General features: G+C 37.2%; 1 protein-coding gene and 1 long non-coding RNA gene across 2 annotated transcripts in view; one reads left to right on the top strand and one right to left on the bottom strand.

Moving 5' to 3' along the window:
* Positions 1-11,970, top strand: part of grik3 (glutamate ionotropic receptor kainate type subunit 3) — a 97,495-nt gene extending 85,525 nt beyond the window's left edge. Inside the window, exons 13-16 of the mRNA XM_086311173.1 lie at positions 4,268-4,485; positions 7,276-7,501; positions 7,739-7,989; positions 8,680-11,970. Of these exons, the coding sequence (XP_086167299.1) occupies positions 4,268-4,485; positions 7,276-7,501; positions 7,739-7,989; positions 8,680-9,045 (1,061 nt within the window). The 3' untranslated portion in view covers positions 9,046-11,970. The remainder of the gene's footprint in view (positions 1-4,267; positions 4,486-7,275; positions 7,502-7,738; positions 7,990-8,679) is intronic.
* The window catches only part of LOC147318949 (uncharacterized), a 130,957-nt gene that overhangs the window by 26,965 nt on the left and 85,426 nt on the right, over positions 1-18,566 (bottom strand). The gene's annotated exons all lie outside the window — the stretch shown is intronic.

Below are 18,566 nucleotides of genomic sequence, written 5' to 3'. Positions count from 1 at the left end.
GTTAGTAGCCTATATTATTAAACTAAACTGGGGAGAATTTTTCATTATAATTCATAGAGTGTTGTCTGTAAATGCCTCAGCTCCAGTTCTTCTTATTTAGCCTGCTGGAGCTGACTAGAGCTGCGTCTGCTGCTAATCAGCTCTTCATAGTTCATTGAATAAATTTCTTCACACCAGGATATCAAGTTAATATAAGGTTAGTGTTCCAATAACTGTTTCTCCGTGAATTTTTAAAGAGGTACAGTCAAACGTATATTTCAACATTTAATGCATCGACGTGAAAAAAAGCGACGACGCAGACTGATTCTGGGATTCGGTGACACACATTTGTGCTATGGTACCTTGCACACATGCTGCACGGTGGGATCTGCAGCGAGTTATATTTTGTCTGTGTCACATAAACAGACTTCCCTTGCTTGTCTGCCAAACACAGTGACAGCAGCTGAGACGGAAGCCATTTCCTTGACATGTTTAAAATGCAAATGGACGTGTTTGAGAAAATCCAAAAAAATCTACCAGCTTGTCTGTGGGAGGGAGGTGTCCTAGACAACACAAAGAACATAAAATATGAGGAGGTGCAAAAGCAAACACTTTGTGTGCTTCAGATGTGTTCCTGGGGTCTCGGTAGGTTTTTGCTCACATCATGTCTGAACGTTTCTTGCAAAGTGGCTTCTGCAAAATAAGCACTGCAATGCAGTTTCTGATATTTGTGATGACATCGTTTCTTTATTAATTAAAGCACATCTCCCTGCATAATATAAATAGGATTGTGAATGTATGTTTACCATGATTTTTTTGTTTTGAAATTTTAAATATAGCATTCTTTATTTTGTTATTTACACATTATTACATTGAGGTGGGTTTCTCTCACTCTGGTTGAGAAACTGGAGCAGTGTCCTTGCTTTTTTTTGTATCTTGTTTTTTTTTAGAATGGCATCAAAATTAACTTAGCCTACTTTGCGTGCAATGGGACAAACATTTCCATTCACAAGTGTCCTTATTTTAAACCAATTAAGTAAAAGTAAAAGCCTCAAGCTTGGAAAAGGAGTTTTTGTCTGACTCCGTAGAAGAGAATGCTAAGTGCAGGTAGCTATTCTCATGGGAAAGCCGAGTGCTAGTGTTGAGGTGAGACATTGCTTGCGGGAAGAAACACTCCAAAAAACCAGGTGCATCATACTTAGCACGATGCATTTCTAAATTCAAAGAGAAACTCTTACTCTCCCCCCCAAAGGATGACAACTCAAAAGGCATTATTAGATGCAAAGCAATCTGTTCGTTTATTGAGAAGAAAATAACATCATACTGTCAAAGAGACTTCTTAATTATTGTGTTTTGATGAATGTATGTTGAGATGTTAGTAGCAGCTATAGAGATGGTATATTTATCATGCATTAGCTTACAAAACAAAGGAAAAATCCTTTTACAACTCAAACAACTATTTCAAAATAGATTCATTCAACATGATATAGAACTCGTAACATTATAATATTAATATAGAATCAAAATGCCTCTATAATGCAGACCTTCAATAACAAGTGAAAGATTTCTAGTTCCATTCCGGCAGGAGATGCAAATCCCTGTAGGGTTGCATCAGGAAACAAAATAAATCAAAAATCCGGAGCCACCTGCTGTGGCGACCTCTTGTGAACAAGAGAGCAACCGAAACTAGTACTGCATAATGCATAATCTTACGACTTAAAAATGCAACACTACAATTTTTACATAATTCAGTTCAAATTAACTTTCAAAAATCAGCCGGGCTATTTATTTTTTTCAATATTAAGCGATGACCATAGTTTTTGAAGCATTGTTATTGCTCACATTTAAGTGGAATTAGCAAAGTATAGCAAATCAAATGCTGTAGTGAGAAAGGATTTGCTTTGCTGTATCGGCGATAAGAACTTTTTATAATGTGCAATAGGAGAGATCTGATGCAATGGTAAGAAGACACAACTGTGACATGTTTTAACATTTACAATTGTAGGCATCATGCTTGTTTGTGATGATGACATACCTTACCATGAGAAAATGAAAATATTTTGATAATATACATTTAAATTTAATTTTTTTTTATTTTATAATAACAAAAATATATCAATATAAATGCTATATAATGCATTACACAAATAAATACATCCAAATGATTGGATGCTGTATTGTCAGTTTATTTTAATTACCAGATTAAACATCTGTAATGTCACAGTCATCAGTGTATTTCAGTAATACATTTTTACCTTGAAGTTATAGCTTGCAGTACTCAAAATCTATATTAAATTGAAAGTATATAGGCTAAACATTTTTTTAAAGATAAATTATTATAGTACTACAGCAATGTAATTATTTTGCTGACTACTCCTGTTTGAGACAAAGCCTAATGGGTTAGTTTGATGTATTTTTTTCAGTGGCCTATAGAATTAAAATATTATAGTCATGTCTTTATTAGTGAAAAGATATCAACTTCACCTTTAGTTAGTGCACATGTATGTTAATTTTATCAAAACATTGCTAGTGTTTTGGAAGCAGTCTGTGAGTTATTAAGGAAAATCTTAAACATTTTTAGTCTCTATCGCCTAAAAAGCCCTTATGAGTTAATTTTTAACTCGTAAAATATGATATTTTCTTTTGAGAGTATGCAATATAATACGAGAAGTTTCACCGCTTTTTACTGGAAAATGTATACATCAAGGGACAGTGAATTTTTATTTCAGCTAAAGATTAATAGGCTATTGATATTGCTTTAGCTAGGTTAGCTAACTAGTTTAAAACCATTTTTTTTGCTTGTTAAACATAATATATACACTGTTTGTAATATATATTGTATATATTTTTAGAAATACTTTAATTGGTTATGGAAATAACCATATCGACATTTCTTCTGAGAAAGTTTAGAAAAAAAAATGCCATAATGCTAATTAGCTTAGCATTAGATATATACTGGATGCAAGAGAAAGCTAACCAGAAGTAAAATGTTTTGTTGCAAAATAGTAAAATATTAATCAATACACACATTGTTTCATCTGTTACTTTGTTAATTGATCACTAAAAAAGGAAACATTTCTGAAATGTCAAAAAAGGCAGTGTAGCTCCTGGACACCAAGATGTGAACCGCTGGCTACTCATAGGATCTGTATTGTTCTCCCAGAAAGTACTTTGTTATTTCCTCGGTTTACAAGAGACCTTCAAAGAACTGTATGGTATATTGACACCATTTTATTTCCTTGGCACTACATGACTGATCTGCTTTTTGTATTTATTAGAGTTTTCTGATACAGCACCATATACTGCTCCCTGCTGACAGCAGCGCTTTATAGTGTGGAATTCAATTGAGTTACACGTTGCTTCACTTCATTTTTAGTGCAACAAGAGAATGCATCTGGATCTTCCATCTCTGAAGTCATAGTGAATTAAAGGATGCTACTGTCCCTTGTTTGTAACCAGGCAGAATCTTTGTCAGACCACAAAGGACAAATCCAATCAAATTTGGTAGAAGAGGTTAAAGAGCTGACCACTCTGCCCCTCTTCTGTGGGCTTGTTACTCTTCAGAATTGCCCTCGTAAATCTTCTCAGTAAAGTAACAGAGTGCACAAAGCACAAGGGTATTTTAAAGGTTGTCAGAGATGAGATATAAAGTAACTTTAACACCAGTCAGTGAGCCATTGTAAACATAGTATTACTCAGCAGAGGACCACTCAAAGTCGAGGTTGATGCAGAGGTATTATAGCTTACCTTTATTTTCTTCTCATTTTTATACTGGTGTTGATGATTTGACACAATACCTCAATGTAAAGAAATGATAAGTTATGAAATGCCATGAGGGTATAAATAAATAAGCTTTTCATCAGATTTCACATCCTATTTTTTCACAGATTAAGTTCTTTTGCAGTTGCTTTACCAAAGCTGACTTTAAGAAAATATTGATGACTGAATACAATCAAACACATCAATTATTTCATTTTCATCTTGCTTGAAAAAATAAATAAATAAAAATAATGTAAAACTCTAAGCACCATACAGTTTTACTGATCTGATCTGCCATTTTTGAATTCTAAGCTTAGAGTGTGGCTAACCTGGCAAGCTCGCATCAGTTTCCATTTCCTCATTGACAGTACCTTGATCAACACTAGTGGCACTGCCAAAAACATTTGCAGACCAATTAACAAAAATGCATGGTCATGTCACTGCATTTGTTTTATTCAGTTACACTGTTGGCATGTACAGTTTTATATAGCTAATTGTTTAATAGTCTCTCACTCTACGTTGCCTACAGGCTCAGAATTGATGCCCAAAGCCCTGTCGACCAGGATAATTGGTGGGATCTGGTGGTTCTTCACGCTCATCATCATATCATCCTATACAGCTAATTTAGCAGCTTTCCTCACTGTGGAAAGAATGGATTCACCTGTGGACTCAGCTGACGACATTGCCAAGCAGACCAAAATCGAGTACGGCGTGGTCAAAGATGGTGCAACGATGTCTTTCTTCAAGGTACAAATGGTAGTATTATTATCAGAATTATATTACACATATAAATTCAGTTACATTTTAATTCCCACAGCAAAGGCTTTTTTTCTTTTTAGTTTCTCCACTTCTCTACACCGTTTGATGTGTTCCAGATGATGTTTTTTTATTCCGAAGTTTCAGCGATTGCCTGAAGGGTCTTGACTTTATTTCATTATTTTGAGCTTTGCTTCAGATGCTTCTGCTGCTGTGGTGCTGAATAACACATGTAACAGAGTTACAGTTTCTCAGAGTAAGAAAATGAAAACACTGCACTTTTCTATTGAAGACACATAAGATTATGATATTCAATTGGAATAAAGAAAAAAAAAACGAATACTTTTTCAGGGCCTGCCCTAGTTTTTTTTGTTGCCCTGCAAATCCTGTATTTTAGTTCATGAATACTTTAGTCTTCACTGTCGAGTTTGATTTATGCATATTTTCTGTTGATAATGTTTACATTGAAAACAATATTGATGTGCTGATGATTAATCGAATTGCATTTTGCTTATGTAAAGGAGTATCACCATAATCGCAGTTTACCATGTATGCAGAAGTAATCTGTATTTATGTTACTTTTTCCAATGTAAAACTGTTATTTTTGATCAGTTTCAATACTTTGATAATCACGGTTGTGATTATTGCATCATAAATAGGTGACACAGGTGTATAATTATCCAAGACTCACGTGCCCTCTGCTCCTACTTGCTCTTACAGAATGGCTTAATGATGTTAACTCAATGAGGCAGAGAAGCATGATAAATACTGATGAGACCAGGGAGCAGATAAAGCCTCTGCAAATGGATGCATTTGGTCTTAAACTTATTTAGAAAAATATATTCAACTGTTCGTAGCTTTGCTCTGGATGGAGTCACACGTGCTGTGTGCTGCACATACAGAGGACTGAGGTCAAAAAAGCTACCAAAAGATTGTGATACCAGATGATTTCTGTTACTACCATTTGGGGATTAAGATTGTATTGAGATTGTGTATAATTTAAGCCACGGTGGCACGGTGGTTAGCACTGTTGCCGCACAGCAAGAAGTTCCTGAGTTCAATTCCACTATCAGGCCGGGGTCTTTCTGTGTGGAGTTTGCATGTTCTCCCCGTGTTTGCGTGGGTTCCCTCCGGGTACTCCGGCTTCCTCCCACCGTCCAAAGACATGCAGCTTGTGGGGATAGGTTAATTGGATAATCCAAATTGCCACTAGGTGTGAATGTGCGAGTGAATGTGAGTGTGAATGGTTGTCTGTCCCTGTGTGTTAGCCCTGCGACAGACTGGCGACCTGTCCAGGGTGTACCCCGCCTTTCGCCCTATGGTAAATGGCCTGTATTTATATAGCGCTTTACTAGTCCCTAAGGACCCCAAAGCGCTTTACATATCCAGTCATCCACCCATTCACGCACACATTCACACACTGGTGATGGCAAGCTACATTGTAGCCACAGAGGCGAGGCTGCCGGACACTGGCGCCACCGGGCCCTCTGACCACCACCAGTAGGCAACGGGTGAAGTGTCTTGCCCAAGGACACAACGACCGAGACTGTCCGAGCCGGGGCTCGAACCGGCAACCTTCCGATTACAAGGCGAACTCCCAACTCTTGAGCCACGATCGCCCATCGCCCTATGACAGCTGGGATAGGCTCCAGCGCCCCCCGCGACCCTGAAAAGGATAAGCGGAAGCGAATGGATGGATGGATGGATGATTATTTCAACACATTTATAACACAATCTAAGTCTAGTTTTACATTTATCCAGAATAAGACAGCTTTCAAATCATGATCGTGAAATTATAATAGTGTTGTAGCACATGTTTCGTTTCTCTAGAAAAAGAGTCAACCACTATAGGCCAGAACTTATCTTATGAGCTGCCCATTGGATTAAAACAAGTGCACTAAGGAGCCTGTCTATGACTATTACCACCTACTAATGATAGGCTGAAAAAATGCCTGATGTAGCTCCCATTGTTCACTGGGGAAAGATGGGGAGACGTTCTTTATTATGAGTCATTCGTAATTTACACACTGCTGTAACACAAATAAGCCGTACTAAGCTACCATATGGTAAGATGCCAACTTGGCAGCATTTGCCATACATCTTAATTGGTACTTTAAAGTTTTAATATCAGACTATCATATCTCAGTTTTAAGCAGCCAAGATTGTGCTTATACTGCAGTTAACAATAATAGAGGGCTTCTTATAGTGGCATCTTTCACAATTTGAAATGGCTTATACTCTTTAAATAGTAATTATCTAGGATTAGACATGGCATAAATGTGACCTCCTAGAAAATTGCATGAAATACCACATAGCCCGATGTAACACTAATGGCAAGGCTGTCTATTATTGCTGCTTCAGTAGCACTTATGAGGACAGATATGTACAGAGCTTTAATTTACTGTCCTTTAATCTTGTGACAAAGAAGATATGGGTAATCATTTAAATCTATTTGATCACAAGCTAAGAAACTGTATTGTTAAGTGCTGTAAATGAACAAGTGTCATCTCTGACATTTTCTATTCAATTTTTTTTAAAAGAAGGAGAAAAAATCCCCCTAAGTTTTTCTTCCAGAGGGACTAGAGAGATTTTATGGTTAGCAGTATTTTCAGATTTAACACCTTGGGGCATCTAACATCTGAAATTTATTTATTTAAAATTGATTTTTTTTTTTTAGTGGCAGAAGCATTGTACTTTTTTTAGCTACTTTCTCTCGCCTGCAGCTAGGGAACTGTTAAAATGAGTCACTTTTTAAAAACTGCATCTTTTCATCCTTTACAGAAATCTAGAGTTTCTACTTTTGAGAAGATGTGGGCCTTTATGAGCAGCCGGCCAAGAACTTCACTGGTGAAGTCTATTGAAGATGGTATTCAGAGGGTGTTGAAGTCAGACTATGCCCTCATTACGGAGTCCACCACTATTGATTACATCACTAGAAGGAACTGTAACCTGACACAGGTGGGAGGACTTATCGACAGCAAAGGCTACGGCATCGGCACTCCCCTCGGTAGGACTTTTAAATGGCTAACGAGTATATTTGAGACTAGAAGTTATAAAAATTGAAAAGTTATGTGTTACTTTTTGAAGAAGGAGGTTGAGGTATTACTATTCAGATGTGGCAGCAACATAAAACTTTTTTTTAAGCTACTAGTGAGAGTGTGTCACAGCATGTTTATGAACCTTATTATCACAGAGTCCAGCTGGTGTTTCTTCCAAAGTAAAATAGGCCTTATGTTGCTTCCAGGCTCTCCGTACAGAGACAAAATCTCCATAGCAATCCTAAGCATCTTGGAGGATGGGCGCCTACACATGCTAAAGGAGAAGTGGTGGAGTGGGAGCAGCTGCCTGGATGAACGGCATCGCGAAACAGGCCCCATGGGTATCCAGAACCTGGGTGGTATATTCATTGTGCTGGCATCTGGCCTAGTGCTATCTGTTTTTGTGGCAATTGCTGAATTCATCTACAAACTACGGAAGACTGCGGAACGTGAGCAGGTATATGTCCTCATAAATTAACAGAAGAATATATTTTTTTAAGTATGCATGGAAAATTACTTAGAAATTAATTTAATTACACTGTACTAGCATTTGATTCACCTTTTTGCTAAGAAGTTGGTGCATGTGCCATTTTGTTATTTTGCTGCGTTCCATATAGCCGCTAAACCAAAGCTGTGCTCTATTCATGGCTTTTTCGTTCAAACATGTTATAAAAGGATTTGCATGCCTTTGGCTAATCCCCAGGAGGACTTGGCCATAACACCGCAATATTTACTTATTTTAACAAGCATAATTGCAAATTGGAGCATAGAGACGTAATCCATTATTAGTCACTGGCGATGTCAGAATATCATGAGCGCCTTTGCTGTTGTAAATCATTAATTTGAGTCATGTTAAGAAAATAGTTGCATGTTCTCACACCAAACTTTTTTGACACAGAAACAATGAATTGTGTGAACTCTACGCGGGGTGGTGTTGCAGTTTGATATTGATGACAGCCATGCACATGCACACAATGCAAACATACCAGAATTAACCCAACATAAATGTTTTTATCCATTTTGTGCTCCTTAGACTGCCGACACTCTCTGCTGTCAGAACAATTTAAAGCTAAGGCATTTACCCCCCGTCCCTTTCCCCTCTTCTCCTTCTCGCTGCCCTCTCCGCATCCTCCCTTTTTGCCCAGAGGTCTTTGTGCAGTGCCATGGTGGACGAGATCAGACTGTCGTTCACCTGCGAGAGACGGGTGAAACACAAACCTCAGCCTCCAGTCATGGTGAAGACGGATGCAGTGATCAACATGCACGCCTACAACGACCGACGACTCCCAGGAAAGGACAACATGAGCTGCAGCACTGGGATGACTCCTGTGTTCCCGTGACAATGTGTTCCCCACAGGGCAAGAGCCTGCTGAGCAATGTTTCAGGGGCACTGCCAGTGACTAGAGACAATGGTATAGATGGGATCACCAGATACAGCATTAACCACAGTGACATGGGAACACTAACAAAACATGGGCAACTGAAAATGGCAGCATCAGCCACACAGGTATGACAACATTCACCATTGTAATCCAAACTGAAAGAGGTAAAAGCAGGATTCAGTGAGGTTCTAAGAAAAGAAAAAAAGCCCATTCCTGAGAAAGGAAACAGTATATACACTCAATCAGTTTCAAGTCTGATGTTTACGTGCGCAACATAGAAACACAAGGAAAAAAAAACACAATGTTCAAGGAATCCTGAATCAGGCTGAAAAAACTTAGCAGAACACAGCGAGAAGAATGGCTCTATGGACAATGGCAATAAATGAAAGATATACAATACAAGAACGGAAGGAGATCTGATTGAAGTTCAGTTTTGCCACATGCAAAAATTGAGTTTCTACCTTTACCCAATTGATTGATTTACACACTCCTAAATGGCCTCAGACAGCAAAAAATAATGTTACCTCAAACTTGTTGTCTGGGCTTTAATGGTTGTCATTGAGTCAAAAGGTATAGGAAAACTAATTTAGTATGTGCAGTATTGTTATTGGTGGACGGCTAGTTAAAAGTTGAGCAATTAAGTTAGTTGTAATTTGTAATTAATTATATTGATAGACACAAGCAATCATAGTCACTGATGCAAAGTGGATTGTTGAGATGTATTAAAAAACGAGAGATACAACCTTGCTATAATGGTCCTAGTAATACCTTTTGTGTCTAATAATTTTGTACATGACTAAATTTTATTAACTTAAAATGATGATTGCCAAAGATATGATGATTCAGTAGAAGCATTTACATTAGCATATGGGGCAGAACGGTTCACTTAGGAGCACAAATCTTGCATCCAATGAAAAGTCCAATGAAAAGCAAATTGGAGCGTTTTAAATTTTGTTGTAATAATCTTGTTGTAAAATTTGTTCAAACCATGCAGGGTAATAGGTATCCTAAATACATTATATTTTATGGTTAAGCAAACCAACTTAGATTAAAAAAAAATGTTTATCAAAATGTAATGTAAAACAATTATTGCACAAACAACACAGGAAAACTTATTGATCAATTTCCTGTTCAAAAGTCAAAAATGTCAAACAGTTTTAATAATAATACTGAAAATATTGAAGCAGTTTTGACTAGTTGTGGCAGCCTGCAGTTTTTCTAAAATCTCTAACTCTTGATTGGGCTGAAGGGCATTAGTTCAGGCATTTCTGTTTATATTACAACTGAGAGACAGAGTTTGTTTTGTTTGGGTTTTTTGTTGTTGTTGTTTTTTTTCAAGCATTTAAGCATGACATATTCACTAAAATATGTGTTTGGTCTGTGTCTGAATGTGCCACAGGACCACTGAATGTCCCAACTGCTTCTGACATTTTAAACACTCCATTCATCTGTGTGATCTGCAGGCTTTTTGGACAAATGATTGGTTTGCATTATATATACTGGGCATAAGTTTGGGTTTAAATGAGCAAAGCAAGATTCTGAAGGTCATCTGCGACCAGAACGTCCGTATTCTTCTTTTCAATTACCTGATGTGGACTGAATTCATACGTGTCGTGTGTGAACATACTGAAAGACAATGTGGTGACAGATCACAGTTTTGTGTGCTCATATACTGTATGCTATACTGTATCTAAAGCGAGTGTCGTGCCCAAGAAAGATTCGAGGAGTCTGTGAGCTGCTGTCGCCTGAAAGCTGAATGAACAGCAAACCTCTGTGAGGTTTAAATTGTTGATACGCAGAAACAACATCAACAACAACAACAAAATAGTAATTTGTAACTATCTATGATTCAAGGAAACTCCAGTCTGTAATACTAAGCATTGATTTGGTAGAGATTGACTGTATTATTGTTTTATCAATTCCCTCCTGCAAAGTAGAATATGTAGATAAAATCAGCAGGAGAAAATGTATTTTGCTAAATTTATACTGTTATAAATGAATTCTGTTAACAGGTAAATATGTTCTAGATGCTATTTATTTCATTAGAGAGGTCAATTTTAACTACTTCCTCACTTTACCCCAAATCCATAGCCCCACACCTTTTTTTAATTTATTTAAAAGAAATGCATTATATGATATGGTATATTGGATTAATATCATCCGGATGGAAAAAATATACAGTATGTAAATCTTCTTATATGATGGCGAGAATATTTCTATGAAGTGAAAATGAAATGGAAATGCTGAGCTTTCCTAAGAATTTGGGGGACGTTGTTTTAGAGTAGGATTATATTACGTAACCCTAACCCGGACCTTCACTCTTCATGAAATCCTGATGACAACCTGGTCTAAGGTACGGCTGTGGTTGATACATGGTTCTGCTACGTTACTGTTACCCTCATGTGAACTGTAGCTTTTCATGCAGGTTATTGAAAGACAAGATTGCTTTTCACGTCTGTAATATGTGAAAGTAAATCAAAATGTCATCCGATTAGTTGGAATTACAACAGGGTTTCGGATTTGGCTGATCCAGTCAGTTTGATTACTGAATATATATGTTTTTTAAGAAATAAATTAATGTGAATAATGTCATTTTACACAAACTTGTAAGAAATGTGGGAGAAAAGTGTGTTCCATTAGCAGTGTGTGATATGAATTTTGATTTTCTAGCAGTCATGATGGTATGCCTTCTTATGTATACCTTTCTTTTCAGTTGCAAAGCTTCTATCATTTGGCAGAAAACCTCTCAAACAATATGATAAATATGTTGGTGCCAACCAGGGTTTTCTTTGTGGACATGCAGAATTTCTATGAATATAGTTTTTGTAAGGTTTTGTAAAAAAAAAAAGGAAAAAAAGATTTTGTTTTCCTAGTAACTGTATGTGTTAAAAGAACATTAGAATAACCCACAGCCGAGTAAAACATGGGGAAAATCGACAAAATACTATATAAAAGCTACTGAATTATTTTCTTTTTAACACACTGTGAATAATTCAATTGTACAGTTTGCTGTATGGGTTATATGAGGTTTTAAATAAAAATACAAACTATTTATATCTGTTGATCTACTGACTGATTAGTGATGTTCCATCGTGCTAAAGATGTGGCTTTAGCATGTTATCACTGAATATCTTTGAGCTTTCAGTATCAACACATTCAGAGTTGCAGTTAAACGTTTTGCAGTGAGTCTCACATTCAAGGTACTATTTGCATTTCTGTGATTTTGGTTGCTTCGTGTTAGAAAGCTTGCAGATGTGCCCAAAATTACTGGATTAGATTCAATTTCCTCGAATCAGATTTTGATTATCATTATGAAGAACCTGTTAGTGACTATGCATTATGCCATTATGCAGAATGCATAAGGAAACATCAAAGACATAACAAAAATGTATAACAGCAAGCGATGATGATGAAAATATATTGTCTAATTGCAAATACAAACAACCATGTGTGGAAAGAGAAGTCAGTGCCCACTGTTTAAGGACTTTGACTCAACATCTGATGCTTTCAGGCAACATTCGAGGATTTGAAATCAAACTGAAAGGCTGCATAATAGGATGGCATAAAGCAAGTTATCTTAGCCAAATGCCTTCTATAGAAAATAAGATTAATATTCAAAAATATATTCACTGGTATATTCATTAGTAGGTAACCTTCTTACTAACAGGTTGGTCCCCTTTTGCCAACAAGATGCTGGAAACATGCTTTATGGATTTTGGTCCATGCTGACATGATAGCATCACATGAAAAAAATCCATCAAAGACCAAACTCTTTGGCACTCCCTTTGAGAACTCTTCCTGAAGACTAAAAGAAATTGCAGAAAAGCTTGCCTAGAAGAGTTCAGGCTTTGTTGAAGAATAAAAGCTCATTAAAATTGTACACACTCTGCCTTATATACTATATTTTATAACATTACCAATTTTCTTAGCTGAAATATTTCCAATTTTCTTAGCAAAGCATAATGAGGGGTGGCTCAGTAGGCTGTGGCATTTAAAGAATATTCAACCCTAACACTAAAACTTGGTTGTAACAAGCGGTTATTTGAGTTACTGTTGGCTTCCTATTTGCTCAAACCCTCTAGCCATTCTCCACTGACCTCAATGAAGGATTTCACCCAGAGAAATGCCTCTCTCTATTTTTTTTCTTTTCCAGATTCTCTGTAAATTCTACATATGGTTATGCGGGGAAATCCCAGTAGATCAGCTGTGTCTAAAATAGTGAGAGCAAATGGCCTAGCACTAACAACCGCGGCACTCTAAAAGAAAAAATAACCTAGTAAAGTGGCCAAAAAGTGTATAATTTGCAACAGTAAAACAAAACTGATCATATCATAACAGAACATAGAAAAATGACAACATAGATTATACATTCTTAACAAAACAGGTCTATGTGCTGAAACTGAGACATTTTGAAACACCTGAAGACTTGACATATTCTATAAGTATCCATATTCTAGATTGTTATATTTCCTATTTAGTTGAAGATTTTGTATGCTGGTCTTTTTTCAAATTCTCTAGATTGTTGCATTTGCATACAACAGCGTGCACATATCCAAGCTTCTCAACTCTGAGAAAAAAAAACAAGAAGAGAAAGAATAAATAGACATGTGTGCTTTAAATGGCTTTCATGCATGAACAAGTATGTGTCTTGAGAGAGAGCCAATCTGCTACGATAGAGAGAAAGAGATTAACCTTGCTGGCGTTGGGATGGCAGATGTGTGTGTTAAAAAAGCCGGGGAAACCCCAGGCCATGCCGTTGAGGAGCAGCAGGTGCATAATGAGCGATGGGCAGGGGCCTTGCGCCTAATGGGAAGATTTATTATCTCTCACTATCAATTAATCCCTTTGGACAGACTAGGGCCAGCAGGAATGCATCAAGGGTATGTAAAAGAGAGAGGGAAACTTAGAGAGAAAGGGAGCTAGACTGATGAAGAGAGATGTGAAAGGGCATCAGAAGTGAGGAGAAAAAAAAGATTACGAGACTATGAAAAAATTAAATAAAGAAAATAATTCTAAAACAGTTGGGTAGCCTCAAAGATTTGAGAAACAGAAGTGAAGAAAGAGCAAATAATGAGTAAAACTCCACTAGATAAAAGAACCCAAGTCATATATGAGAAACTTAGAGAGCATAAAACAGAATTTGGGAGACTGATAAATACTTTTTGAGATCATCTTGGAATCTGGACTGGTAGTGCAGCACTCTGGATTATCTCTGGAAGTAGTTCAACAGATGTTAAGAAATTACACTTTCTGAATAAACTACACAATCACTGGATTTAATAAAAAAACAAATCAATTAAAAAGCTGTTACATGCAGTGTTGTTTAATTATGTTGGAGAGGCTTTTAGGAAAAATTACATTTTTTTTCTATTTTTTCATTCTGATGGATATTCTGTGTTCAAATTAATGTTAATGGCCTGCAGCCCAATGTTGAGCCATAAATTATTTATCTAGAGGAGGGTTTGTCGAACTCGTTTTAGTTCATGAGTCATATTCATACAGTCCAATTTGATCTCAAGTGGGCCTTGCTGATAAAACCATTGCAACACTCTATTAAACAAACCTTCAAAAATATTATTTCCCTTTAGTGTTTCAAAAGTAGAAAGGTATTCTTTATTGAAATTATCATGTATAAGTCAAATGTGCTTTAACCTGAGATAGCTTATGTAAATATGTGTTTAGGTTTTTTTTTAATTCGGTAATGTGTTTGTTGTTGGACCTGCAGGGATATAATGACATCCTGGACAACTACTCTTGTGTCATTTATATACAGTATAATGATTTAAGAGACAGTGGTTCCTGGTGCACAATGCAGCGAAACTGATATCATCCTCATTAACAGTTTTTCACTCTACAAAACAGTCCATTCTGTTGTGTGTCAGTGCTGACATCTCCGATCTAATTTTTCATACTGGTGTCCATGTTGTGACTAGCTAAGCTAATAAATGACATTAGTACTTTGCAGCACCTTTTCAATACCATGTACTGTACAGAGATCATTCTCAAATGTCTGCCACAACAGTAAAACCAAAGACAGGCAATGCGAATGTCTTTATGCAATGATACCTGCCAAGGGACGTGATATATTAGGCAGTTGGAGAACGGTTCTTAAAGTCAGTGTATTGGAAGCAGGGAAAACTGCAAGTGTAAGGATCTGAGCAACTTTTAAAAGCGCCAAATTGTAATGACAAAATGACTGGGTCCAAGCACCTCAAAAACAGCAGGTCTTTTGGAGTGTTCTCGGTATGGAGTGGTTAGAAGCCAACATACTAAAAATGGTCCAAGGAAAGACAACTGGTGAATCTGTGCCATATTCATGTGCAGCCAAGGCTCATTGATGTTCATGAGGACTGAGGGCTGGCCAATATTCTGAGTCCACTCTTAGGAAAAATGTGGAAAACCTCAATACTACAAACGTTTCAGTTCACACACTGCATATGAGCTTGCTCCAAAGTGGAGTGGAGCTACAGACCAGTAGGGCAGCAATGACCTTGAAAGGGCCGTCACTGGATGACGTTATGCTTGACACTCCAGGGCAATGTGCAGTCATTCAACCCATTTCGGCACCGACCCGTGCCATGCCCATCTCTGTGGACCCATGGGTGAGAGACCCATCTCAGCTGAAGCTGAACCAGCACCAGAGGATTGGCTTGATAGGAAGGCCAATGTGCGCTGAACCTTATTATAGGCAATGTGAAAACTGAATTCCCTCCAGGGAATAAAGGTTATATAGCTGTAAAGAATGAGGCTGAATAAAAACTGTTCTAAAGGAATGAAAAACATGAAAAAATATTACTTTTTAACACAAGACAAAAAACAGGGCATGAAAAGTAAAACTGAATCTATGTTCCCTAAGATTTTTATGAAAGCACGCTCCATATTTGATGCTATATATGGTCAGCATTTTCCCATTAGTATCTGTTCAATGCATTTACATTCTGTAATTACTTTAATAACTTACTTCTTCAAATACATTCTGTTATTCTTGTCAGTTGTACAGTCTGCTTTTCCTGTCTTGAATTCAAATTGTCTTCACATAAAACGCACACACACATGACTCATACGAACAAAAGTGGCACAAAATCCACATAGACTATATAACAGAGCTGTGCATCGCCACCCTGTGGTTTGTGGATTACTTTTTGGAAAGCTCAAGTCTGACATCATGTCCACTGCCACCTTGATGTGACCATATTTGGGTGAGTAACACCTGAAACCACATAAGGGAAACATAGCTCCAAGTCCTAATATCTACCTAATGAGTGGTACATTTAAAAGGCAGTTTTGCATTAATGGGACCTTTCTGATCTGTTGGCTACACCCGTCCATTATATAAATCTATTAGTGCTGTCAGCGTTAATCTCATTAACATGACGCTGGACGGGGTCAACGCGCCACGCACGGAGCGATCCCCGGTAACTCGTTAATGGAGATTTGTTGTGTTAATGCAGTTTTGGCGTTAACGTCAGTTTAACGAGATTAATGCAGACAGCACTGAATTCTATAGCAATCAACTATTAAGTCAACTTTAGTTCAATGGACTAAGCTTCACTGTTCACTGGCTACTCAAATGACTACTAAATCCTAATCCCACTAAAACCAGTTAGCAAAACATGGAGCAGCTATTATTACAATGTTGCTGTGTGTTTGTTATAGTCATTATTCATTTAATCAGCATCTTTCAGCAGATCATTTAGTTCTCATTGTGTCACTACTGCAACCAGAAAGGAAAGCCACAATAAGGTATCATCCAGCTCCTAATGAAGGTGAAGTGTATCTAGATATCACCACTACCAGGAGCAAAACAAATTTGCTGTCACGTCACATGATAAAATCTGAATCTTTACAATCACACGAACACGTGAATGTTACAAGTCACACGTTGAAACTGTACTGACATTGATACATTTCCACGTTTAGTTTTGGACAGTGCGCCAGAGCAGAATTACGAGACTAATAGGTCGATAGCCGTGACCGTCCCTATAGCATTAAAAATGATGAACAATTGATGAGAGTGTAATTACAGAACATCGTAATGCTCTAATGAAGTGATTCCACAGTGGGAATACTCATGCATATTCTGCATTCCATAACGATCTCTGCATTGCATTTGTTGTATGTGGACTCGGAGACGCCATATGGCAGAGTGTCACAATGAGACAAGGCCGTTGTCTATTCCAGACCTAAATCACTGCCACCGTCACTACGAGAGCTTTATCTTGACACCATCGTGCTGAATTATCTATTTGAGTTTAGGTGAAATAGTGTGATGGAGACGTTGCCCGTGAAATGCCTTAGCGAATTGCTCTCTCTATTCTCGATCTTTGACCCTGATAATGACTGGAATAGAGGCTTTTCATGAATATAAATATACATGTGCATGAAAGGCAATTTTCTCCAGTGTATAACACTCTTGAACATTTAATTTAGAGCAGTGTTTGTCAAGAAGGTGCTGTGTTGTGCACATAGTGGCCACTCCACCATTTCATTTTATATGAATCCGTCACGTCCCTTGAGAAGTCATTTAAGCCTAAACATTTTGTGATGCTTATTTACACAAAGTTGATGCTATAATGAAATGCTATTGTTTCTGAATAAGGGATAACTGACTGTACCACCATCTTAGACCAACAATTATAGTGGGTAGCTGATGTAACACACACAGCCGGCAGTGCCAAGAAAAAACAAATTTGTTCATGAGAGGTGTCAGAAACGAGTGTGCTGACAGATGGGCCACGAAAGAATAGACAAAAATGTTGTGCAAAGGGAATTTCATTAAAACACAGTTCACTGAACCTTAACCTTGACAGGTTATGGTAAAAAAGTAACTATAGGGGTAGACTATGATTGAGCAGTGGAGCTCTACCAAAAATAATCGACGTTTCTGAACAATATGGAAGGAAGAACAGCGATGGACGTGCATTTTATGCCAATAAAACATCATCTGTATGAAAAGAATGGTGGTTTAGATTGTGCAAATAATACGCAGCATAAAATATCCACGTACCAAATAAGTGTCGCAGGGTAACAAGAAATTAATTCAATTACAAAAATATAAATCTGTATTATGATTAACAAATTAATTGCACTATTCTGTCACATAAAAACATTTCACAAATTAGCAGAAGGTATACACTTTCAAAATAATTGCACTAAAAGTTATATAGCAAAAATATTGATATTACTTTAAGAAAAAAAGAAATTGTAGTGGGTTTTTTCTACCCTAGGATGGTGCCAGGAACATAAGACTCCACCAGCCTTCATAACACTTTCAGTTTTTGAAACACCTGAAAACTTGAGTTTTCAGTTTTGCTCACCTGTCAACAAAAGCAACCAGGTCCTGCTAAGGAGAATATATCTGGGGTGACTAAAAACCAAAATTGTGTGTCCGGAAAATGTTGTTTTTCAGCTACACACTACTACTACCTATTTAGCTCGTACAATAAATCCCCAAACAGAAAAGGACTTTGAGATGAAACGTTAGCTGCATGAATGTTTCACTAATGTCACTTTAGAAAATCCTGGATGTTTTCCAGTCATCAAAGACTGGACTCCTTTGAAAGCGTCTTCTCCACACACAGAAGAATTCTGTTTGTTCTTGATGAAACAGAGACAGCTTTGCATCACTGTAAATGATGAAAACCTCCTAAAG

The sequence above is a fragment of the Aulonocara sp. 'chitande type north' Nkhata Bay genome, linkage group LG11 (assembly GCF_057382095.1).
Source record: "Aulonocara sp. 'chitande type north' Nkhata Bay isolate Kocher_YH1m ecotype deep benthic linkage group LG11, A_spYH_male_GT1.1, whole genome shotgun sequence".
NCBI classification, from domain to species: Eukaryota; Metazoa; Chordata; class Actinopteri; order Cichliformes; family Cichlidae; genus Aulonocara; species Aulonocara sp. 'chitande type north' Nkhata Bay.
The sequence above is the reverse complement of the archived record's forward strand: the minus strand, read 5'-3'. Positions and strand labels throughout refer to the sequence as shown.